Genomic DNA, 27,837 nt, shown 5'->3' with positions numbered 1-27,837 from the left:
CTGCCTATTTTCATTGTCTTTGTCTTTTTATTGCTGACCTTCATACCATATCTATTACAACAGCTATTCAATTTAGTCAGAGAATCTTGCAGACTTGTAGCAGATTTATTTAGAAGTATAACATCGTCTGCATAAAGCAAAGAGCTGACATTAACATCTCCAGTTTTGATATCATGTTTAATACCAATTTCCTTCATAATGTGATCCATATAAATAATGAATAACAGAGGGGATAATGTACATCCTTGTCTCACACCAGATTCAACATTAAACCATCTTCCTGTACTTCCTTCAATTCTAACTGCTGACTTACAATTCAAAAAAGACTAAGTATTGCTTGATATAATGCCCCATTGACAACATATAACTGCAGCGTATTGAATAGCTTCTCTCTTGGCACCTTGTCATATGCCTTTTCCAAATCGACAAAACTTAAATACAGATCTTTGTTATATTCCCATGCTTTCTCGACTATTTGTCGTAAAGTGAAGATCTGATCCTGACAGCCTCTATTTGGCCTGAATCCAGCTTGTTCTTCACCAAGCTTTTCTTCCACAATTCTTCTCAACCGTTTCTCAAGTATACTTGCATAGATCTTGCCAGGAACACTCAGTAGGTAAATACCTCTGTAATTCTCACATGCAGTTTTATTTCCCTTTTTATATATGGGTACAATGAAAGCTCTACTCCAATCATCTGGAATTCGTGCCACTGTCCAGGCTTTCTGAACTATGCAGTGCAGCCACTGTAAGACTCTTATACCACCATACTTCAGCATTTCTGGTCGAATATCATCTACTCCTGCTGCCTTTCCGCATTTCAAGCCTTTGATGGCTTTTTCTACTTCAAGTATGGATATGTATTCCTGACTGCATGCCTGGTCAGTGTTTTTTACCACTGTGCTGTCATCACTGCTTGTTTCATTTAGCAGTTTTTCAAAGTAATTACTCCATACTTCAAGGATATCTTTTTCTCCCATTTTCATGTCACCTTTATCATCTCTAATTCCTTTTACAGCACTCTTTCCTCCATTCTTAAGCTTCTTCAACAACCTCCAGAATATTTTGCCACCTTCTTGATATTTATTTTCTATATTCTTGCCAAAGTCCTCCCATGACTTTTGTTTAGCTAGTTTTACAGTGTTTAGCATTCTTGCATTTGTCTCTATATTCTCTAAGAGCACAAGCTGACTTATTTGACAGGAACTTTTGATATGCTTTCTTCTTTTCCTTCACTGCCTGTTTAACTTCCTGTGTCCACCAGGGAGTTCTGATTTTTTTATCCTTACAGACAACCTCATCACATGCCTCTCTGGCAGAATCAATCAATGTTTTCTTCAGAGTTTGCCACTGAATCTCCAAGGTTTGATTCCTGTTCTCAAACTCTTTCATTTTTTCTTCAATAATCGTTGTGTAGTTTAGTCTACAGTTCACATCTGAGAGCTGCTCAACTTTTATTCACTTTAAAACTTTCTTACATGTTATTCTTTTCAATATTAAATTCAATTTTATCCTGCTCAAGACTAAATAGTGATCACTTCCAATTTCAAATCCTCTGTACACTCTGGTGTCCTGCACCAGGGAGAAAACATCACTATCAACAATAACATAGTCAATGAGACTTTTCTTATTCCTAGCCTCTTCACTCCATATGAATTTGTGCACATTTTTATGTTGGAACATGGTGTTAGTAATAACCAGTCCATGTCCTGAGCAGAAATCCAACAGATATTTGCCATTATTATTAGCTTTGCTCTTTTCTCCAAATTTTCCCAAAATATTTTGTATTAAGAAAGGTAATAGAGATGACCCTAAAAACTATAGAGGTATCAGTATACTAAATTCATGTTACAAAATATACAGCAAAATCTTAAATAACAAACTAATGAAATATTCCGAAAACTTTATTCTAGAGGTACAAAATGGATTTAGAAAAGGACGATCATGTATAGACCCAGCCTTCTGCCTAAAATTAATAATAGAGAAAAGAAGAGAATATAATTTAGAAACACATATTGCATTTATTGACTTTGAAAAAGCATTTGACAAAGTTAAAAGAAACATATTATTTAACATATTAAAAGAAAGACAAATACCAAATAATATCCTAAAAGTTGTCACAAGTATATATGAAAATAATCAAATACAAATAAGATTAAATCATGAGCTATCATATACAAGAGAGATAAACCAAGGGGTCCGACAGGAATGTCCCCTCTCAGCAACTCTTTTTAATATCTACTTAAATGAAATAACAATAAAACGGAGTAAAAATTTACATCAAGGAATTAAACTTTCACCTACAGTTACACTTACAGTTACACTCTTTGCTGACGACCAAATAATAATTACAAATTCTGAAGATAACTTTCAGAAAGCTATTTTAAATCTAAATGAGATATCCAAAGATTATGGTATGATGATATCAACGGAAAAATCAAAAACTATGGCCTTTAAAGGACAAGATCCAGCAAGAACTAAAATAGTATTAGATAACAAGATCTTAGAACAGGTGAATTCGTTTAACTACGTAGGATGTATGATCACTTATGAAAATGAAAAAGATATAAACATAAAAATTGTAAAATATTTAAAAATAACAGGAGTAATTAACTCTATATTTAAACCAAACCTAGTTCAAAAACAAACCAAGCTAAAAGTATACAATACATTTAGCTCTACCGGTCTTAATGTATGGAAGCGAAATCTGGACAATAAAACAAAAAGACAAACAAAGATTAACAACAGCAGAAATGAAGTTTATGAGAAAAACTGCAAAGTATAACCTATTTGATCACAAAAGAAACGAAGATATTATGAAAGAATTAAACCAAGAACCAGTAATTGAAAAAATTAAAAAATATAAACATAGATGGATGGAACACGTTCAAAGAATGAAAACAGAAAGATTACCAAAACAAGCCTTAAAGTACAAACCATTAGGAAAAAGAAAACCAGGACGTCCTCTTAAACGAATCAACGATTACTTCTAAGGCCGGAACAGGCCATATACGCCTAAATCCTTGATACGTATGATGATGATGATGATGATTTTTGTATGTCTCACAATCATTTCCTACTCTGCTATTTAGATCCCCAACAAGGACCAACTTTTCATTTTTCATTGTGTCTGTTGCTTTTTCTAAAGCCTCAAAAAACTCCTCCACTTCTACCTTAGTAGAACCTTCTGTGGGACCATAGGCACAAATAAGTCTCATTGTCCAGTTCCCCATTCTCATATTTGCCCACATTACTCTACTTGAGACTGACTGCCATTCAAGAAGATTAGCCTCGTATTTTGTGTTGAATACTATGACTACTCCTTCTTTTCCTTGATTGTCATTGCCTGAATATAACATTTTGTATTTATTGCTCAGAAAGATCTCACCAGTTTTGGTCTTTTTTGTTTCAGTCACCCCTATTATGTCGATCTGGTACTTATCTAATTCCTCAGCTAGCTCCATTTCTTTGCCATTCAGGCTTCTTACGTTGATAGTACCGATCTTTAACTCTGGTGATGTTGAGTTGGGGTTTGTTTTCAGATTTGTTCCAGTAGCTGACTTTTTGCTGTTCTCCTGGTTCCCTGGCGAAAACAACGGGGGCCTTGTTTAACTGGGCGACGCCCCAGCCGGCATGAAATTCTGTCATGTTGTACCATCATTTTTTATTTTGGTTTAACCAATAAGAATACAATTTGATCGGCTAAATCCCATCCTCGTTCGTTCAGTATCCAAGTAGATACCCAACAGGGTGCACCATGAGAAGGTGAGGATTGGACATTAGGTCATCAGCCCTAGTCGGTTCTCCGCTTTCCGTTAAAGGCTATGTGGAGGTCTCCTCTCAGTTATACAGCTTTGACCCTTAAGCACCCCCTATTGGAATAATGATCTATTATACCTATTATAACAACTGGCATGAAATACTTAATAGCTGTATACTGCCAATGGATATATGATCCCTGCATAGCTTGTTAATATAACATACATTTTTTGTTATTCTTAACTTGTGTTAAACTGAAATTGTACTATATAAAAGAAAAACTTGTAGTGAATATAATGCAGCAATTCAAACAAAAGTCTGTCTGCATATAACTGCATTTACATACCAACAGTGCTCATTAGATCAAATACACATGCCTGGTTGATAAGCATTGACTCCAAGTTTCTTGTCAGATGGATGATGAATGTCAACATAGACACGTCTTCTAGTAAAAGTAAGTCTTCTGCAAATGAAAAACAAATCGGGAAGATTATGTATGAAATAATCAGAAAAGGTAAGGAATTGTTGCTTTCTATTTCCGTTCTTAATATTTATTAATGTTGATAAAAATATCAACAGTTCTTGATATTTTTATCTAAGTTGAGCAACATGATTAGTTTATGTCATCAATCAACTTATGCTTACTTTTAGTAGATGATTTTTGGATCATCTGATCATCTATTTGTATGTCATCAACAAGCACTCTAAAATCTTTCAGAAGAGAAATATTAATATTGTTTGTGTATATATTATTCAAACTCATTAATATATAGTAAAAGGGATAAGTGTTTGGCTAACACCTATATGTGAGCATGTAGCCTGGGACATGTATAGATATTCTCAATTGCTGCTTTCCTTATCTGTGAGTCAGATAACTTCTCATCCAATTATTATTCTTTCAGTGCATATCATAAGACCTAATTTTTTCAAATAGCAAATCCTGGTTTGGCAATATTGCCTTGGACAAATCTTTACATATCCAGACCATACTGATCCAACTTAAGATTATATTTTGTATGCAGAAAACTCATCTCCTATACAAATAAGTCTTCTGTCATTTGCCAGAAGAATGATTCCAGATCTCCTGACATCATTCTTCTCTTCTATCCATCTCTTTCTCTCCCCTATTGATGACAATGGCAAAATTACCTTCACATTACCAATTATAACTTGTATCATGTCTCCTCTAGTCTTTTGAGAGAATGAGATCAGAAAAATCCTAAATAACTTGGGCACATAAGTCATCTGAGCATGATGCTAAAAGCATGTTCTGTAGATTGAGGCTATTTCATCTATTCATTCTTTCTTACATTACTGGTATTTCTTATATAGCAATAAGCCTATCTTTGTTCCATTCCAAAAGTAGTACTACTACTACTTTTAAATGGTAAATAAAAAACCATTATCCACTTTCTCACCTCAATTCTTTCAAAAATCATGAAAAAGATCATCATCAAATGTTTGATATGGATCATCAGAGGATGTTCATGATGTTATGATAGTATTACATGAAAACGTTATTCATTATTAATTTCCTATCTATAGTTCTCCTTCGAATTAATCTAATATCTGTCAGGACTCTAGTATTATCAAATCTTATATTTGGTCTTCTAAGCACTTCTTGCTAGATCAATTGCTCTTCTTTTGACTTTTTTTTTTCTTTTTTCCCATCATACTGAAAAGTGGGAGAAAGTTGTTTTGTTAACCTTTTCTCACACATTCCTTAATGCTAACGATGTTATGTTCCATCCTAACATCTTCATTTCTAATATGATTCTGTTTACTTACCTAATCTTTCTCAAAACTCTCATAATTGTGATCTCCAGCATTTGATTGAGTGTTTTATTTCTATCCAACTCTCAAGTCGATAAGTTAAAATTGGTTTGAACACTCATATATACAGCTAGTTTAGCTTTTGGCTAATTTCTCATAGTCCATATAAATTTATTCAGATGTCTTCCTATCATACTTCTTTGCTAATTCTGTTGTCTACATCCATATTTAATTTACCATGTTCACTAAAAATTCATTCTGTAAGGTTTTGAGACATGGTGTGAGATAGAGGTGAATAGAATGAAATACTTAGTCAGATGATATTGTTACAGACCTCATAGTGTGGATGGTAGTGACCATGAAATGTATAATCAAATTAGTTAAGCAAATAAGAAAAGGGTGATCATTATGGGTGATTTTAATTGTGGCACTGTTGACTGGGATAATGATAGCAACCAGCAGTAAAGAAAATGAGTCTCTTGTGTTTTTGAGGGAAACTACCTCAGGCAGTATGTAACAGAGGGCACACAAGGATTTCAGGGTCTTGGATTTGATCATCTCATCAGAGGATTTTATTATAAATGAGATATCAAATCACCCTCTAGTTGGTGAGCGTGACCATGAAGTGATTTCCTTGCTGTTTGCCAACAGTGTGAGGAAAGGGTATATGTGGAACTGCAAGGCTGGTGATTACAAGCTCAGCAGACAGCTTGTGTGTAGCATGGAATGTGGAGTTGACTGGAAAGGAGATCAGTGCAGCTTGGATGATATTCAAGAACTATCACAAGGGGTCAGAAGGTTAAATAAGGCAGGTGTAAAATGGATGAATGAAGAGATTAAGCATGCGCTACAGAGAAAATAAGCATTAAAAATAAGAACGATTATAGGAGGATAGCATTGATTGGAGAAAATGGTATAAGGATGCCTGCTGTGGAGGATATAGTTGAGATATTTAATGAGCAGTCCATAAAGGCCTTTCATCCTTGTGAATATGATATCATAGAGAGCTTGAGAGCAGTGGATAATGTGGAAAAACTGACTAAGTGAGCAAGAGATAGGTGAAGAATTGAGCAAACTTTATGTTAATAAGGTTGTGGGACTTGATGCTATATATCACCATGTATTTTGAAGGAATATGAGAAGGAGTTAACATCTGCCTTGACATATTTTTAATATGAGTCTTACTTTGGGTCAAGTTCCTAAGGAGTGGAAGAAAGGCAGGATTGTGCTGCTTCATAAGTGAGGTGACAGATCTCAAGCATCAAACTATAGGCCCATCTGTGTGTGTGTGTCATCATTGTAATTAGTGTTGGAGAGGCTGGTGAGTTCCAGAATCCAGAATTGGGTTGACAACAGTGGTATGATCTTTGATGGCTAGCGTGGATTTGCTAAAGGGAGGTCATGTTGTAGCAATATGCTTAATTATCAATAATTAAGGTGACTACTTCATTGGACAAAGGAGATGGATATACAGGGGTATACTTAGATTTTGCAAGGGCTTTTGTTAGATTACTGCATGATAAGTTGATAGTCAAACTAGAGTGGATAGGGTTGGATATTAGACTAGTGCATTGGATTAGAGATTGACTATGTGATTAGGTGTCAGCAAATTGTGTTTAAGGGAGCAATATCCCAGAAAAGGAAAGTCACTAGTGGTGTGCCTCAGGGGTCTGTTTTATGGCCATTGCTGTTTATCCTGTATATTAAGGATATTGGGAAGATTTGGATCTGGGGATATTGAGTTGTTTGCAGATGATGCAAAGTTGGGATGAACTATGAGGAGTAGAGCAGATATTATGGCCTTTCAAGTAGACTTGAATGGAATTGAGTGGGTGGGTACAGGAGTGGGGATGCCAGTTCAGTGTTGCGAAATGTAAAATTTGGGAAATGAAGAAGGGATGTAGAATTTATGCTTGGTGTGGATATATTATTGGAGGTGGAGGAAATGAAAGATCTTGGGGTGATGGTGGATAAGGATCTAAAATTTAGAGGACACATCACCAAAATTGTGAGACAACACAACAAAAAATTCTGGGAATGATGTGCAGAACACTGACTTTTCGAAGTAAGAAGATTCCCATTGTATAAGACCTTGTTTAGGCCACATATGCTGTGCACAGATTTGTTATCTGGTTTTCAAAAGGATTTAGAGATGTTGGAAAGAGTCCAGAGACAATGGACTAATATAGTTTCTGATCTCTGGAATAGTGAATATGAAGAAAGGTTGCGAAGGTGCAATTTTCAGAGCCTAGTGGGTAGAAGGAAGAGAGGTTATGTGATTGAGATGTACAAGTAAGTAAGGGATTGCTATAGGATTAATATTGAAGAGGTTTTTGATAAAATTCTGGGAGATCAAGAAAGGAAAAGAGGTCACCCGTAGAAGATTTATACGGAGGGTGTGAGCAAGGGAATGAGAAGCAGATTTTTTGCATGCGTAGTTGTGAATGATTTTCCTGAGAGTGTGGTATCTGCAGAAAATGTGTTTAAGGCAAGGTATGATGAGCTGTATGTATGACAAAGGGACCTCCTAGATAAGTCTTTGACTCCATGGAGTCTTAGGATAATAATAAAAAATAAATAAAAAAAATGTTCCTAAATAGCTGAAATGTTTTACTTGTTCTATAGGTTCGCCATTCAGGATACAGTTGAGGTTTTTATTGCTGATTTTCATACCAGAGTTTATTACAAGACTTATTCAATTTAGTCAGAGAATCTTGCATGCTTGTGCTGGATTTATTCAGAAGGATATCATCACTTGCATAAAGTAAAGAGCTAAGATTAACATCATCAATTTTTATATTAGATTGAATACCACTTTCCTATATTTATTCAGTTGCTAATTCTGTTTATTTTCATATTTAAATTGCCATCTAAGCTTATGCTTAAATAACTGAAAAGTTTAACTTGTTCTATTGATTCTTACAGATTTGTTACTACAAGTTATTCAATTTAGTTAGGCATTTCTGCAAACCTCTGCCAGATTTATTTAACAGTGTAACATTATCTGCATATAGTGTAGAGCTGAAATGGATATCTCTGATTTTGATTTCAGGTTTAATACCACTTTCCTTCATAATATGATCCATGTAAATGAAGAATAGCAGTGTAGATAATGTTCACCCTCGTCCCACCTGATCACACTTATCTGTCTGTATCTCCTTCAATATAGACTTCTCACTTAAAACTTTAAAACTGACTGTGGGTCACTGATTTAATGTCTCATTTACATTATATAATTGTAGCATTTTGAAGCTTTTCTTTTGGTACATTTTCATATGCCTTTTCCAGAAAAGGCATATGAAAATGTACCAAATCAAGTATCAAGTGTGCTTTTATAAATCTTACTAGTAACACTCATTAGGGAAACTCCCCTGTAATTCCAACTTTCAGTTTTATTTCCCTTTTATAAATGAATACTGTGAGAGCTCTGCTCCTGTCATCTGGATTACAGCCTTGTTAACAGGCCTGAATTATGCAGTGTAGCCACTGTAAATTTTTTATACCTCTTTATTTTTCAGTATTTCTTGTCACATATCATCTGCTCCAGCTTTCTTACGGTTGTCACTGCTTGTTTCAGTTAAGAATCTTTCAATGTAATTACTCCGGACATCTGTAGCACCTCTATCTTCAGTTTTCATGACACCTACATCATCTCTTCCTTTAACAGTATTCTGCAAATGTGTACATTCAAATAATCACCCTGTCTGTTAACCATTCCTTAGCGTATGTTAGCATGTCATCCGATCTCTTGCACCACATGAATGTACTGTGTTACTTATATTTTTCATTTAACTGAATCTGCAAGTCAATGATCCAACATAATTGGATAATTGAAGGATTACTGTATAATGAAATATTTTACTTATTGCTTTGTGGGTGTTGTATTATCATTCTGTTAATGTACAGATTAACAGAATAAATAATATCGATTTTATACAGGTTTTGCTACAATTTTTGTTTTCTATTTGCATTATTATTTCCCTCCCAGAAGGAGTTGGTGTTATATCCTAGTAAAAATGGTTGTGTAGCTGATCTACTTGAAGAAGCAAAGAGTCAAGTTGATCTCTGTGAAGGTGGTTCTGGAAGACTAAGGTAATTTTCATGTTTTTAAAAACTTTGTCATAAGTTTGTGGTATACCTCTTTCCCTTTTCATTAACATCATAAATTTTCAATTTATATGTTAATGAATTGGCCACATCTTTGATAAAGAGTAATGTTTGTAATGTTACACTGAAAACCAATTTAAATAGGTCACACACACACACACACACACACACACACACTAGGGGGATATATCTACTCTCTATATATAAAAAGATAAGGCGAAATTTGAAACGTTTTTATGTCACGTTTTTTGTCTTACCGGCTTACCAGCCCAGAACTCGGGGGGTTAGACGCTGGGGGGGGGAGCCACCCTAGTGTGTGTGTGTGTATATATATATATATATGAATCTATGGTAACATGCATTGAACATTAATATTTGTAATATATCTCTTCAGTCTTTGCAAATTACAGAAATCTTGTAGAAACTTGGATTTTGCATCTTGGAAACTCAAGAAAATCCACAATAAAACCCACACCCTTCCAGACAATAATAAATAGTGTTAGAGATAAATACCATGAGATGGCAACAGTTGTCTGCTGTACTCCATCCCCAGTGGCAATTAGTTCCATTTAGGAGTCTCACTCATGCTCAAAGTTAACACTCTTCACAGATAAAGAACCTTGTTCTGCCTCAGTGGACTTTACTGTATGCAAGTATCAGAAAATTACCCTGCTCCAAAATGTTATCCATGAAGAGAAAATCCTTACAGTAAACTGTTGGGTTTACAGATCTCTAAGTAGATCTTTATTACATGAATTCATTTCATTTCATTGTCTGAATAATACACTTTTCTTCTCGTATTCAGTATATTATAATTAGTATTGTTGCTTGTCATGGGCCAAGTATTTTGTGATTAGTTGAAGTTTGTGGAAACTCAAGAAAACAACCATAGAACCCGACACTCTTCCAAACAATAATAATATGTAGTGTTAGAAATCATGAATGTCATGGTCTCTAATGTTAAAGACCATGTCAATATTATTGATAGTTGTGGGCCAGATAGTTTGTGACTGGCTAAGGTTGTAGACTATCTGTTCACCAGTCTTCGAAAAGTATGTTAGAACTCAATGGCCTTGCTTACTCGCTTTGTGGAATAAAAGACATTAGCAGTTTTATTTTTGTCAGTATCATTGACAAAATATATATGTTTCCATATATTTCACATCATTCTCTCTACAGCATTATGTTTAAAAATGTATGACATATATGTATGTAATTTTTAATTTTCTGTAATATTTTTGTTTATTCCCACACCTAAAAAAACGTAGGTTAGACTTGTACCATTGGTATTATTTTAGTATTTCTGATTCCTATTTAATATATTTATGTACCTTAAAACAAATCTGGTTTTCTCAAACTTTTAAAATCTCATATATTACATTCAGTTGTCTTATAAATGAACATCCCTTGGGGATACATGTCAAGAAATTGATGATGATAGTCTTATAAATAAGGCAATAATATTGTTTAATAAATATAACTGTGCAAATGTAATTATTTACAAAAAATCTGTTTAAAAAATATTTCATAAGAGATAATTTCTCTCTGCAACTCACCCATTTAAATTTTATTTCAGGAATATAAAAAATCATGAAACAACCAAGAAAAGAAACAAATTGTTTTACTATACTTCTGCATTACCTTAATATCAATTCGGAATCAGGCTCCCACTGAATAGACCTCAATAATGGTCGAAACCAGTCAAGTAGTGACCCTTCCCATAATGCATAGCATTATACATACCCGTAAGGATATGTGCTTTGCATTATGGGATATTAATGCAAGTGATATGAAGTCATCAGCTTCTTTATGTGAGTTGCCCCAGTCTTGAAAATACTTCAGGTGCAAACTTTGTTTACTTGCACTTCGATAAAAGATTAAACCAAGTATATAATTTCTTGGTATCTTTAATTTATAAGTCTCTCTAGGATTAACGACTATAGCTTTTCACTGCAATTAGTTCCAATTTAGGAGTCTCTTTTTCCATTTTCTGCACTTCCTTTCGCTGGAATCTTGTGTTAAAGACCATCACATGGTCCACAGCAAATTCTCACCTCATTCGTTTCTTTCTCCAAAACCATATTTTCCCATGGCGCTTTCCCAACCATGATTTTCTGTTCCAACTTTGGCATTCCACTCTCCTTCTGTAATTAATACATCTTTCTTTTGTATTGTTTCTATTGTCTCTGTCAGGTCTTTGTAAAATAAATCAATATCCTCACCTGTGCTGTCAGATGTGAGTGCTGGACTGTTGATATATTAAATGGTTTTTGCTTGAAATCTTGCTACCACAATTCATTCGTTGACTCGCTTGTATCCTAACATTAATTACTTAGTCATATTTTTAAAAATTCAGCTGCATCTTTGAAATCAGGAACATATATGAAATTTCCTATAAAACAGGGAGATACCATTCCACCTAAATTATTTACAGCAGTTCTAAAAGAAATTTTAAAAACCTAGATTGGAAAAATAGAGGAATGTTTCATGTTCTCTTCATCTGTCAATTCCATGTTCTAGCACTGCAAATGTCACTTTCTGGTCGACACTGTCAAATTCCTTCTGAAAATCTCATTTTGTAAATGAGAAAGTATTAAATCACGATTTGCTGATGATATTGTTCTTTTAGGAAACTGCAGAAGAACTTCGACATATGATCACTGAATTGAATGCAGAAAGTATTTTTAAAAAAAGGATTAAATATAAACAAAGGCAAAACAAAAATAATGTATAATAAATACATTACCAAAAAGCCAGTACAAATGGAATACCAGGAAACAAATATAGCAACTTATGTTTACTTAGGGCAGAAAATCCCAGTAGAGGGTGACTGTAAAGAAGAAATTATATATAGAATTCAACTTGGTTGAATAAAGTGATGGCAAGAACTCAGTGGCATAGAAAAGCTCAAGGATAGGAAAGAATAGAGGACTTTCGACAGGGAGATGCCTTTTGTCCTCCGGCAGACAGAAAATGGCTGATAATGATTAACTAAATATTTTCAACTGTGTCTACACATTACTTATTCAGCATTTGAAAAACAATGTGAAGAAGCACTTGAAGGAAATATCCCAATCTGCTTTAAAAGAAAACTATTCGACAGTTATATAGTTCTGACCATGACATCAAACATGGACATTGACTAAAAAAATTTACCAACAAGTTTAGGATTGATTTCCCAGAGGAAAATGGAAAGATCATTACTCAATATTACCATTCAAGATAGAAAGCTAATTATTGAATCAGAGCTCAGACTAGGATGAGAGACATTATAACAGCCATTAATGGCAATGGGCAAGTCATATTGCAAGAAGTAACATTCAAAAATGAACAAAGTTGATATCAGAATGGTATCCTGGAGATGGAAAGACAGCCAGAGGAAGACTTAGAGATGTTTGGTGGGGGGGGGATTAAAGTTATGGCAAAAACTCAGTGGCATAGAAAAGTTCAAGATAGGAATGAATGGAGGACTTTGGGGCATGTCTTTGTCCTGCAGCAGACAGAAATGGCTGATAATTATTATTATTATTATTATTATTATTATTATTATTATTATCCAGGCCTCCATGTAGTCAAAAGACATATCGTGGGAGGTCGTTTTTAGGAAATACAAAGTCTGTCATACCACTCCTTGAATCCATTAACCGTCCCCACTCCAACCACTCTCTCAGGCAATATATTCCAAGGTTCAACCACCCTCCATGCAAAGAAACCACTCTTCACCCTCTTACGCACAGCCTCCTTTCGTAACTTCCAGGGATTTCCCCTTGTCATCACTCCTTCCTGCTGTTCCACCAAGTGACAGAACAGAACTCTCCAATGTCTACCCTGTAACTGCTTCTCAGAAGTTTAAAAGTCTCGATCATATCACCTCTCCTTCTATCCACCAAACTCTGCAGTCCACATTCCCTCAGTCGATCCCCATAACTCATATTGTACAGTCCTGAAACCATCTTTGTTATCCGCCTCTGTACCCTTTCCACAGTCAATTTATCCCCTTCAAATCCTGGGGACCAAATCTGAGAACAATAGTCTAAGTGTGGTCTGATCAGGGCCTTATACAACAGAATGATAACTCTTATCTCTGCAGGTCAGAATTCTTCTCAGTATTGCAGCAGTCCTCTGAGTTACCCTCACCATCTTTGCAATATGCTCCCTGAATTTCAGTTTTCTATCAATCATCACTCCCAGATCTCTTGTCTCCCCTACCTCCTCCTGTACAGCTCCTCCAATCGAGTACGCATCCTCCCATCGATGGATCCCAAACCTGAAGACTTTACATTTTGTTGCATTGAACTGAAATCCCCATTTATTTGCCCATCTGTCTAGTTTATTCAAATCCTCTTGCAGGGCTGCCACATCTGCACTATTACTGATAACTCTTCCCAACTTCACATCATCCGCAAACAACTGAATGTCCCCTTGCAATCCATTGACAATATCATTGATATAAAGATTGAACAATACAGGTCCCAGTACTGTGGGACCTGTATTGTTCAATACAGGTCCCACAGTACTGGGACCTGTATTAAGGTTAGAAGTGGGGTTCCACTGAGCCCTGTGGAACCCCACTTGTAACCTTCTGCTTCCTTGATATTGCCCCATCGTACACAACTCTCTGATACCTATCAGTCAGCCCATCCTGAATTCATTTGACTAACCTGACATTTAAACCCATGTGCTGCAACTTAAATATCAGCTTATCATGTGGTACCCTGTCAAATGCCTTTGCAAAAAAAAACGGCAGTATATGCCTTTCTCTCATCAACTGCTCTTGTTACTTTATTATAAAAGACAATCATATTACTAAAGCAAGAGAGCCCATTAACAAATCCATGTTGATTCTCACAGATAATATTACCCTCTTCTACCGAACGCTGTATATAGTCCCTCACTAATTTCTCCAAGAACTGACACACAAACAGGCCTATAATTAGACACTTCTAGTCTGCTACCGCCCTTATGTCGCGGCACCATCTTACCTTCCTTCCATTCCCTGGGTTCCTTTCCTTCAGCCAGACTTTTATCGAAAAGCCAGGTCATTGGAGCTGTCAGTTCTTTAGCACATGCTCTCAAAACCCGTGGTGAAATACCATACAGTCCAACAGCTGTATTGGTATCCAGAGTACTCGGTATTTGGAACACACTCTCCTCTTGCACCTCTAAACCCTGATCCTGCCCTATCCTTCTAGTATTAAAACCTCCTCCAGGATGAAATACTCCAACAAAATGCTCATTGAACAACTCCACTATGACCTCTGCATTAGTCACTCTATTCCCATTTTTATCTTGCAATGTCATTCTTCCACAATCGTTTCTCTGCCTACTGGCCACATAGCTAAAAAATTCCCTAGGATTTTCTTTGGATCTTACTGCCAATCTCTTCTCATATTCTAGTTTTGCCTTCCTCACCATTCTGGTCACTCTCCTGGCTTGCATCTTATATTCGTCGTGTATCTGTCCTCCACCCCTCTCCTTGTATATCCTCCATAATCTCTTTTTCAACTGCAGTTTCTGTTTGATATTCTTTGTCATCCACTTTACACCAAATTGTGTCTGCTTCTTCACCTGTGGAATACAGCTTACTATTGCTGCTAACAAATATTCTTTCACAATTTTCCAAACACCAATGATATCCTGGCCTTCCAATTCTGCCCTCCATGGAACTGCCCCTAGTTGATACATAAAACCACTATACTCCAGCCAAAAGGCTGTGGGTCCAAATCCCACTGTGGGCATAGATGTTGTGATTGTCCTTGGAAATGCTAGTGGGGGGGGGGGGTAGATGGCGTTGATGTAGTTGCGGTCAGTTGGTTAGACAGAGTTGTAGAGCAGTTGCCCTCCTTCGATGAGTCTTTGGACTCCCTGGAGGTGTCTAATAATAATGATAATAGTAATCACCCGCCTTATAATTCCACACACGTTCCCTTTTCTTTGATACACTTGCATGTCTGTTCATCTTCCAAGTCAAAATCACACTCTCTCCAACTGGTGGGAGAGATGTCATCTCACTTATTATCAGCTCTTCTGATTCTGTGACCAAATCCAAAACTCTTGAACTTCTTATTCCTTCCATCACATGTTGCCGAAGACATTTGTCCCTCAAGAATTCCAGAAATTCTATCCCCGTCTTACTACTTGCATTTTCTTCTTCCCAGATTATACTGCTGTAGTTAAAATCTCCCATAACAATCATTCTTCTTTCACTTGCCAAGGTCAACTGCCTAAACATCACCTGGTCCCCACCTCTGTGCTCCCTGGTTTATAGCAACACCCCAATAAATATCCTGTCTTGGCCACTTCTACCTCACACCATATGCTTTCAAAACATTTTGTGCCTTCCAAAGCCTCTACTCTAAGAGGATATAAGTGATCACTTATCATAAGCAGTACTCCACCACCACCATGTTTTCCTTTCCTATCCTGCCGAAAAATGCTGTACCCTGCCACTTCAATTCCGGTTATTATATCATCCTCCGTCAACCACGTCTCAGAGATCCCAATAATCTTTGGCCAGGTTGATGCTATCTGCCCTGCCAATTCATTTTGCTTTATTTCAGATACTCCTGGCATTAGCATAGAACATGAAAATGTCACTGCTTCTATACCTATCATTGTCCCCTCTTGACCCCCCCCCCTGGGCTGAATGTTTCCTGACATCGTCCCCCTTCTCCCAAGCACCAGTTCCTACAAGAGGCTATCCCTGCTACCATCCGCCCTGGGAATTCTAGTTCCCTGCATTGACACGCTGACTCATTCAGAAAACAACAATCTTTCCAGATGCCCTCATCCTTCCTCATTCAAATGCAAACAGTCTCTAGCATACAGTTCCCTTCTGTCTTCAAATGCCCTCCAAGCATCCACGTATTCCAACCCTCTCTTCTCACACATTCTGGCTATTATGTGATTCAGTATTGCTGCTCTTCTGCTCAGCTCGTCACTGTCATTCCTGGGCTACACACACACACAATCTTCCCTCTCTGTGTTTTCTTTTGCACAACTTCAAGCAAGAATCTCAGATCTCTCGCTGCCCGATTTACACTTCCTCTTAAGTCATTCGTGCCCACCATCACATTCATCTCATCCATCTTTCACCCCTCTTAATTGCCATAGCCACATTCTCTATTGTTCCTCCAGGCAAACACTCCTCTCGCATCCTATCTTGCACACCACGGATCATTGAGTCACCATACATTACACCTCTCACCATTCCCTCTCTCCTCCTTCATCACTCCCATAATTCTCTCTCATTCCCTCTTCCACTTATCCTGTTCTCTCCTCTTGTGTTATTTCCATAACTCTCTGTCATTCCCTCTCTTCTACTATTCCGATTCTCTCCTCTTCTAGCATTCCCATACCTCTCTCTCTCTCCTACTGTTTCCATTCTCACCTCTTCTATCATTCCCAAAATGCTCTCCTCTCCTATCTTTCCCAAAACTCTCCCTCTCTCCTACTCCAATTCGCCTTGCATTTATCTCTTCCATTCTGCTCGTCTCATCTCATTCACAAGACATTCCACCTCCTCTTTCAACCCATCTATCTCCCTCTGCAAGTCAGTCATTCTAAATTGAAATTCACACTCCCAAACAAAACCATCTCCAAAACTTTCACAGTCACTCACACCTTCCACACTATCGACTATTATTTTCTCATTCATATTTTTTTCTTCATTCTCTCCTATCACACTACTCATCTTCCAATATTCATTTCTTGTTCCTGGAGCAACTAGGTCAGTTATTGATATATCTATTTCATTTATTTCCTCCCATTGCCAGCATTTCGCGCGCACACGCACTTCCTCCCCCTCTCACCAGCCACATATCCAACTCTCAAGACGCATACATGCTGCAAGTACTGCATGTCACAAAGTCCCTTATTATATTACTTATAATGGAGTTCTTAAATGGCAGAGGACTTGGTGAAATGCCTTTGCAACTGCAGCTGACACCAATGATGGCAGTCGCAAACGGCAACTATAAACGGTAAATTTATATATACATATATAACTTATCTTTTCTTCCGCTGCCAATACTCCTGACTGTGACCACGCGTTCTCGGTAACTCAAAAATAACATAATATATAACATGAAACTCTAAAGCAGAACTTTTAAAGAACACTTGTGTCACTGAGGGAAAAAAAATGGAGTTCAAATCCACTGCCGCATGCTTCCTGGCACAATTTTATAATGATGAACTAAATATTTTCAACTCTGTCTGCATGTTACTTATTCAGAATTATTAAGTCATAGTTATCTCTTAATAAACATATTGCTTGCTTTTGTGACATAAATGCTGAGTTTCAAAGAAAAAAAATTCCTGTGAGACTGGTCAACTCACATATTGAATATAAGACAAGTTCTTTAAACTTTCACTGGATTCAAACTTAAGCGTTTCCAACCAAAGAACAATATCAGGCAATGGCAGACTGGCCAGTGTCAGCTAGCATGATGGCAAGTGAGCTCCAGTGGCAAATACGGGGGGGGGTCACGTGAGACACGCTTTTATTTTTTGACGATTCTTTTATTTATGTTAAATTTGTTATTTTTTTTTTTACTTAATTAATAATTAGTTTTTAACAACTGTACTTACAACCAAAATAAATTAAGCATAAATATAACAAAACTGTTACATTTCCCTATCATACTGTAATTCAAATTCTTAAAAATAAAAACATGTGGCACAGCGATTGCTTTGTTGGTTATTGCTTATATTGTGGCAGCTACTTCTCAGCAGCAGGCACCACATAGTCAGTACACGTTTGCGAAAACGTTTTTTTTTTCTTCTAATTTTGTGTATAACTAGGGCCATCGACAGTCTTTTTAGGTCCCTGGTAATAATAATATTTCTGCGGTTGCCTATTATATTAGGGTTTTTGCTTAACCCTTTTGATGCGTTTATGCAATGTATAAAAATTAACAAGCATGATTCCGTTTTTACCTAAAAATATTAAAATGTCTGATTCATCATTAACTTTTTTTTTAATCTGTTACACATTTATATCATTTGGGTTGTTATCGAAACCATTGAAAATATATTTATTGTATTGTTTATGTATGATTAGTCTGGAACAGAGGTGGGCAACCCTTGGCATGCCTGCCAAACATGGCACGCCCACGACTTTTTTCTGGCACGCAACCCAGGGCTCGCCTTAAAAATAAATAAATACATATCCATCAGCTTTGCTGACTTGTGTGTTTTAACTTAATTTAATACAATTTTATTAAGTATAGCGATACCAAATAAAAATGCAATAAAGAAACAAACCCTACCAACTCTTTTAGTAATAATAAGAAACAAAGATCCTATTTCCAAGCCATTTATCATTGCGATATACTGATGTACAAGTTTCGTCCAGTTCAGTTGTTTCATCATTCGTCAGGCAGCCAGATGTGGCGTGACTCCTTTATCATCATTTGATATATCTTTTCGTGTTTCCTGAAGAACGTATCCATTTTCTAAAGTGTGTATATATGTGGATTTGGATTTTATTAAATCATAAGTCATTAAAATATGCACTGGAAGCATTTATTGTCAATTAATGTTTTATTTATTAGATATAAAAGCAAATTTCCTTTACACTGCCATAAACCTACCATGTTTACTTGTATACATCTCACACTTTTTTTTCCCCAAAAAATAAAGCTGAAAATCATGATGCAAGATATATGTGGGGATTTTCGGAAACTAAAGTTTTCAATTTTTTCCAAAAATCCGTGCATATATCTCACACCACGATTGCTATTTCTGTCTGGAGAGCAGTTTTCTTGTGTGCATCCTACCCAAATAAGTGCCATCTTCTTTCCCATTATTTCGAGCAAAAATTAACAGTAATTTACAAGACTTGAGATACTTAATGAACAATCCTTCAAGAATGATGACGAATGTGAAAGCACTTATCATTAGTCATTGAAAGCAGAACGCAAAACAGACAGCTATGGTATTAGGCCAGTAAAGATAGAGCAGCTCTGAAGACATGCATGTAATCGGTGCAGTATCAACAAAGTTTGCAGGACTCAAAGATAAAAGCAAGCTGACAATTTTTGAATTGAAATGCTAATTCTTTCCAACCGAATTCAATATCTGAAACTGCCATAACAACATTCAGTATATGTTTCTTAGTTTTAACATGGTTGAATTTTATTACTGCTTTGTGTTTGAGCTGTGGGGAAAGATTCCCACACATCTAGTTTTTAGTTAGGTATACTGTGTTTGCCAGTGCAACATATGGTTTTGCTTGAGTCTAAATAGCATGGTTAATGTGGGAAGGGGATATGTGATTCATTAGTTAGTGCTATTTTAATATCCCAGTTGTCTCTAATTGCACTATTTATTGAGAAATATATTACACAGACTGCAAATGTCTCTGTACCTTATTCATTGGTACAATAAAACGACTCATTTTACTTGTGTCTGCGGTCACTATTGGGAGGGCGTGTTTACCACAGGAAGCGATTATTAGTGCTATTTTAATATCCCAGTTGTCTCTAATTGCACTATTTATTGAGAAATATATTACACAGACTGCAAATGTCTCTGTACCTTATTCATTGGTACAATAAAACGACTCATTTTACTTGTCTGCGGTCACTATTGGGAGGGCGTGTGGTTTACCACAGGAAGCGAATTGCTATCGCCCTGATGTGAACATGTTTAAACTTTTTTTTTGTGCAAGAGGTATGCGAAACTTTTCAATTTCTTTTTTCGTAAAATAACATTCAGGGGTGCAAGTTATATGCGAGGGTGAGTTATATTCCAGTAAATATGTTAAGTTATTTTTAAAGCTATGTGAAATCCATTATCGATATTCAGGATTATGAAGTGTTATCTGCACATGATTAGATTGCATGCATACCCTTCTCTTTCGTTTGCATGTGTGTAAGTTGGCTTGTAATTGTAGTAATTTTTGGTTTGCTTAAACTTGGTTTGGTATATGCAGAGAGTGATTATGGTGAGATTTTCCGAGGCCAAATTATTTTTTTTTTGTCAGTGTCTATATCTATATGTCTTTGTCCACATTTTTACACCCCATAATCCGATTTTCATTCAAGTGAAAAGCTGTATGAAGAAAGCAATTATTTAATTGCTTTCTTATATATTTATTTATTTGCTTCCTGCTCTTTACAGATTGAGCAGAATGCCACAAGCAAAGAAATATAGGCATTCAAATGAAAAGGATATTAGAGAATTTAAAGAATACTGGACTGAAAAATTTGGAATTGTTAAGAAAGTAATAAAGCATTATGCATTTTATGTTCCAAATCAGTTGTTTGTAGGACTTCTTTAAAGAGACATTTTGAAACTGTTCATAAGTGATAAAAGTGAGCAAGAACAAAGAGAATTAATTTCTCGTGAACTGAGCAAGACAAAAAAACAGTCCGATACTTTGATGAAATTTATTTCAGGAATATAACTCCAACTTAGTTGCTGCTAGTTTTGAGGTTTCAAAAGTTATTGCCCAACATGGGAAACCACTGTGATGGGGAGTATATTAAAAAAGCATGGCTAGAATGTGCTTCTTTCCTTTTTGACAATCTTTCAAAAGAGATAAAAATTATTCAGCACATTAAAGAATTGTCTATGAGTAGAAAATCAATTAAGGATAGAATACTTATATTGGAAAGGAATACAGCAAAAAAATTAACAAAAGATTTGGCTTCACATAAGTTCTTTTCTATTTCTGTTGATGAGATCACAGACATCACATCATCAAACAGGCTAGCAATTGTTGCTTGATTTTGTAGGGTTGGTGAAGTATGCGAAGAGATTGTAACCTTGTAATACTACCCGAGGGTACTACCAGTGGGGTTGAAATATGTAAAGCAGTTATGAACGAATTATCTATTCGGCAAATTGATATTTCAAAAGTAGTATCCATCACAACAGATAGTGCAGCCAGCTTGATTGTTAAGGAAGTAGGATTTGTAAATCTGTTTGCAAAACATGTTGGTCATAGTAGATTTTCATGTAGGTTTTCATTGCATCATACATGAGGAGAATTTATGTGCAAAAACTGGCCTAAAGAAACTTCAAGAAGTGAAGCAAACAGTAACCAAGGTTGTTGATTACATTTCTGCACGTGCTTTGAATAAAAGACAATATCAGAATCTATTGAATGAGGTGGATTCGGAGTACAAAGGACTAATAATGTACAACAATGTTCATTGAATTAGTTGAGGTCTTGTTCTGAACCAATTTGTTGAATGCCTGGATGCGATAAATCTCTTTTTGACTAATCGACAAATACATTATAAAGAAATGTATGACATCGTGTGGGTTTGTAAACTGATGCTTTTTGTAGATTTTTGTGAACATTTAAATGACTTGAACCTCAAGTTACAGGACACAAAAACATCTACAAATAAACTTTCAGATGTTTTTTTGGATAAATATGGATGATTTTGAAATGCAGTTGATTGATTTTTCAAAGTAGCTCAATTTGGATGCAGAAAGTTGTTGACCTCAAAGTTGACTTGGAAAATATTGAAAAGGAGCAATTAGAGACAGGAGTAACAGAGAAGCTGAAAAAGAGGTACTAAGAACTTGGAATGCTATTCCCGAAACTTTGTATATTTAAAAACCCTTGCAACAGCATTATTATCAATTTTTGCATCTACATATTTTTGTGAATCATTGTTCTCAGTGATGAACTTTGTTAAGTCTCATAACAGGAGTAGCCTTACTGATGAAACTAGTAGTGCATGCACATCTCTAAAGATTACAAAATATAAACCTGATATAAATTATCTGTCATTAGTGATGCAGCACTGATGCTACATAAATAAAATGTCCACTATTTTTCTTTCTCTAGTTTTGATTTGATGTTTTCTGCCTAAAATGGTAAAGATTAACTTCTGTTTAATATATTATATTATGTAAGTAAAATAACAATTTATTTTATCTGTAATTTTTATGTATTACTCATAAAGGATTAAGAATTAATAAAATTATATATTTAATTTTATTTTCTTTTATTGTGCTTTAGGCAAGTAAAACGATTATGAGATTGTGCACTGCAATATATTGGAAAAACTTGAAAAAAACTTATGTCTGATTGATCTTTATTTAAAAAAAATCAGAAATATTGTCTACTCTTTTGCTGATGTTAAAAATTGTGTTTTCTTTAAATTGTGCAGTTTTATATGGCAGCTAGAATTACACTTAAATACAAATTAAAAATATTCACACTATCAACAGAGTAGGACTTTGTTAAGTAAAAATTGCATCACTAATTTTTACATTCATTCAATCTTACATGACATAATAATCACTCTTACAATATTCTTTGATTTTACCATTCTAGTGTGATTTCTGATTATTTGAAACTGTCTTCCCAATACTTAAAAGACACCAAATAATCACATGTTTGACAAAATTTCGGTTGGCATGTGAGAAGATTTGGCGATTTTGGCACGTACACTTAAAAAAAGTTGCCCATCCCTGGTCTAGGGACTAGATTTAAACAAATCTATCATACTGCTGCGTTTGGGAGTTTACGACGATCAGGGAGCTGCAGCGAAAATGCCTGTTCCGCCCCCCCTAGTCTGACCAGTGGCGACGGCGGCTAGCTTCAGATTGTTATAATTTGATCTCGTTAAGTGCGTGTAATATATATTTCTGATTTTACATTGTTCTGCTTTGTTTTTCTGAGGTGAGGTGAGAATTACCTAATACCTTGTGTTTTAAGAAATCCTGCCATAGTGTCTATAGAACAGCAACCGAGTGATGCAATAGACTTCTACAATGTCATCGATGATTTTCCTAAAAGAAAAGCAAGAAAAATAACATATTAGAATGTTGGAATTAAAGTTTTACTTCAAAATAAACATAGTGTTTTAATTTATTTACCTGTACGTTATTTTGACTTTTTTGTAGTATTTTTGGTGTGTATTGAGTGGGACGGCAAACTCAGAAACCGCCCCAGGCAACAAAAGCTCTAGCTATGCCGCTGGTGGGCCCCCTTAAACATTAGACAATATGTTAGAAATGTTAATGACCTCTTAGTAGGTTGAAAATATAATAGAAGTTCCAGTACTATTACTGTATGCAACTAAAATTTACGTTGTATTACTATTTTAATAACAATAATAATAGAATAATTTTTTGAGGATACTTCATATTTACGAATATAATAACTCTGAAAAATAATTCTGATTCGGGTTATGTGAGGCCGATGCTTACGTTATATAGGCTCGGATCTTTAATATTGCGACTGTACGATGAAGCTTAGCTGGGAATCCCAGCCTGGAATTGTGACGTGCAGCCGGAGTCAACTTTGTATTGAGCTATTGTATACATTGCAAAGACAGCAAATATTTTTCATTGTGTTGGCCTCAGTTTGAATTCTTCATCAGCTCTTCACCTCGTGCTTGCTGTGTTTTATAAAAAGTATATATTTAATTAATACTTTTCATATACTGTGGCCTATGTCCTTTAATTTAAATCTAATGTATTTTCTTTAATTATATAAAATTAGTATAATAATACTAGATAGTAAATATATTTAATATATCTCAAATAATAATATATACGCATAATGTTCAGTTCAATAAATAATAATATCTTTTATATACTCTACAGTTAAAATTACTGTGATTGTTAAAATTGTTGTTAATAATAGATGCATCTGTAAAGCATATTTCCATTGATATATTCTTGTGGCAAGGTCTATTATGTATTTCTAGCAGAAATACATAATATTTTGCTTGAGAAACAGGCCAAATGAACTGATTTTGGTTTTACGACAAATAGTTGAGAAATCATAGGAATATAACAGAGGTCTGTATTTCAATTTTGTAGATCCGGAAAAGGGATATGACAAGGTGACAAGAGAAAAGCTATTCAAAACACTACAGTTGTATGGTGTCAATGGGGCATTATATCAAGCAATACTTATTCTTTATTTGAGTTGTAACTCAGCAGTTAGTACTGAAGTACAGGAGATGGCTTAATGTTAAATCTCGTGTCAGACAAGGATGTACATTATCCCCTCTGTTATTCATTATCTATATGTATCACATTATGAATGAAAGTGGTATTAAACCTGATATCAAAATCGGAAATATTAATCTCAGCTCTTACTTAATGGTGGTGATGTTATACTTCTAAATAAATCCACTACAAGTCTGCAAGATTCCCTGACTAAATTGAATAACTGTTGTAATAGATATGGTATGAAGATTGGCAATAACAAGACAAAGACAATGAAAATAGGCAGAAGCATTTAAATTATCAACTGCATTGTAAATGGAGAACCTATAGAACAAATAAAACATTTCAGTTACTTAGGCAAGATTTTTTTTAGTGAAGATGGTAAATTAAATATGGAAATAGGCAACAGAATCAATAGATGAAACGCTATGTAAAATTAGCTAAACAAAAGTCATGAGAAGACTTTGGTAAGAACATAGAAAATAAATATCAAGAAGGTGGCAAAATATTCTGTAGGTTATTGAAGAAGCTCAGAAATGTAGGAAAGAGTGCGGAAAAAGGAATTAGAGGTGATAAAGGTGACATGAAAACTGGAGAAAAAGATATCCTTGGAATACATTGTAATTACTTCGAAAAATTGCTGAATATAACAATCAGTGGTAAAAAACACTTAACAGGGATGCAGTCAGGAACACATATTCATACTTGACTTAGAAAAAGCCGTCAGCTTCTTGAATGTGGAAAGTCAGCAGGAGTAAATGATATTCGAAAGGAAATGCTCAAGTATGGGGGTATAAAAGTGTTACAGTGGCTGCACTGTATAGTTCAGAAAGTATGCACAGAGGAACGAATTCTAGATGACTGGAGTAGAACTCTCATAGTACCCATATATAAAAAGGGAAATAAAACTGAATGTGAGAATTACAAAGGTATTTCCTTACTGAGTGTTCCTGGTAAGATTTATGCTAGTATACTTGAGAAATGGTTGAGAAGGATTCTGGAAGAGAAGCTTGGTGAAAAACAAACTGAATTCAGGCCAATTAGATGCTGTCAGGATCAGATTTTCACTAAACAAATAGTTGAGAAATTGTGGGAATACAACAGAGAACTGTATTTAAGTTTTGTAGAATACTTAAATAGAGATATGACAGCCAAGAAAAAAACTATTCAAAATGCTACAGTTATGTTTTCAATGGAGCATTATATTAAGCAATACTTATTCTTTATTTGAGTTGTAAGTCGGCAGTTAGAATTGAAGGAAGTAGGAAGATGGTTTGATGTTAAATCTGGTGTCAGACAAGGATGTACACATTATCCCATCTGTTATTCATTATGTATATGGATCACATTATGAAGGAAAGTGGTATTAAACCTGATATCAAAATTGGAGATGTTAATCTCAGCTCTTTACTTTATGCAGATGATTTTATACTTCTAAATAAATCCAGTAGAAGTCTGCAAGATTCCCTGATTAAATTGAATAACTGTTGTAATAAATTAGATATGAAAATCAGCAATAAAAAGAGAAACACAATGAATTGAGGCAGAAACATTGAAAATATAAACTGCATTGTGAATGAAGAACCTACAGAACAAGTAAAACATTTCAGCTACTTAGGCACGATTTTTAGTGAAGATGGTAAATTAAATATGGAAATAGAATCCACAACGCTGGTATTGCAGGAAGTCAACTGAATAAATTTATATGGAATAAGAGAGAAATCAGTCAGAACACTAAATTAGCTGTATACAAGACAGTGTTTAGAGCAATTTTATCTTGTGGATCTGAAAGCTGGGTTAGAAATAAACACTTGACCAAAGACTAGAGACCCAAGATATGAGAGTCCTGAGAAAGATTAGGGGCATGAACAGATGGCATCAATGGCAGTATCATTTTAAAAACGAGGATATTAAATAAGAACTTGACATTGTTAGCATCCAGGAATGCATTAGCAGAGCTAATCTCAGGTGGTATATTCACTTAAAATGTGTGAGGAAAGATTAGCAAAACAAGTGTTCTCTGGCAGGTTTGCAGGAAAAAGACCAAGATATGAGTGGATTGATAGGTAAAAAGTGCTTTAGAAGATAGAAATATAAGATCTGATAATGTTGGAGTTATGGCAGGTAACAGACTGATTTGGAGGAAAGTTGTAGATAGGAAGTTAGTAATGAGGTAATTTTCATGTAGTATTATCATATCCTGTACACCCCTTGAGGGTACATGGCAGGAATTTGATGATGGTGGTGGTCAGGAGCGGCTTGTCTGTAGTGGCCGAGCGCCACCTATATTTGTATAACTAGCCCAATAATTGTAGTTTTAAAAAATGTGTCATGTAATTATTATTTTTTGATCTATTTCCAACATGTTTTATTGTTTTTTAAAAAAAAATTACTGTAGCATTTTGTGGCAATATTGTATTTAGTACGGTCTTTGGGGGCCAGCCGCGGATGGGGCTATTTTATAAGTGTAGAACACAGGGATGTGGAGCACGTGCACTAGCGATCATGTTTGTTTACCTGGCTCAACGCTTATCTTGGGGCCAGTTTAGTCTGGCCTACTCACTGTGTTTGTGCATAAATAGTGCACGATTCTTTCGTTGTCTTATTATTTATTCTCGTTGTTGATCTGTTTTATTGTTTTTAGTGTGTTTAATTATTGTTGTCATTTTTTATTATAATTTATTTTAAAGTTTAATTACATCTTTATTACATCCATATTTTTATTATATATCAATTTTTATTACATCCATAAACAATACATTTTAACTATGAACAAAATCGATAGTTTATTGGAAAAACGTTTCCCCTTATCTTATCTAAGTTACTTAGACAGGAACAATAGAGAAGAACAAAGAGGAATACTTTCCCAATGAACAGAAACATGCCAGCACTGAAATTAATGAAACTTTTGAAAATCGTCTCTTTCAAAACCTCAAGGCAAACAAGTTACTAGAAGGAAGTAATCTAAGTAACTTCACAACTGGGTTACTTATATATACAGAATGATGGCTTCAATATTCCTTCTGGGTCTGGCTCCCAATGATGAGACTTCAATAAAGGTCGAAACCTGTCTAGGTAGTGATCCTTCCCATAATAGTTAGCATTATACGTGTCTGTAAAGATATGTGCATTTCTTTATTAGACACTAAGGTAATTGATATGAAGTCATTAGCCTCTATATACAAGTAGCCCAGCCGAAGTTATTTCATGTGCAAACTTTGTTTGCTTACGCTTGGATAAAGGATGAAACCATTACACAATAATATCTTAC

General features: G+C 35.2%; 1 protein-coding gene across 1 annotated transcript in view; it reads left to right on the top strand.

The window, feature by feature from the left end:
- Positions 1-27,837, top strand: part of Usp7 (Ubiquitin-specific protease 7) — a 747,694-nt gene that overhangs the window by 601,946 nt on the left and 117,911 nt on the right. Inside the window, exon 27 of the mRNA XM_090397965.1 lies at positions 9,520-9,623. Coding sequence (XP_090254091.1) covers positions 9,520-9,623 — 104 coding nt within the window. The remainder of the gene's footprint in view (positions 1-9,519; positions 9,624-27,837) is intronic.

Source organism: Typopeltis vanoorti, chromosome 9, assembly GCF_054136105.1.
Source record: "Typopeltis vanoorti isolate ZY-2024b chromosome 9, IOZ_Tvanoo_1.0, whole genome shotgun sequence".
Taxonomy (NCBI): domain Eukaryota; kingdom Metazoa; phylum Arthropoda; class Arachnida; order Uropygi; family Thelyphonidae; genus Typopeltis; species Typopeltis vanoorti.
Note: the sequence above shows the minus strand (reverse complement) of the source record. Positions and strands in the feature narration are given on the sequence as shown.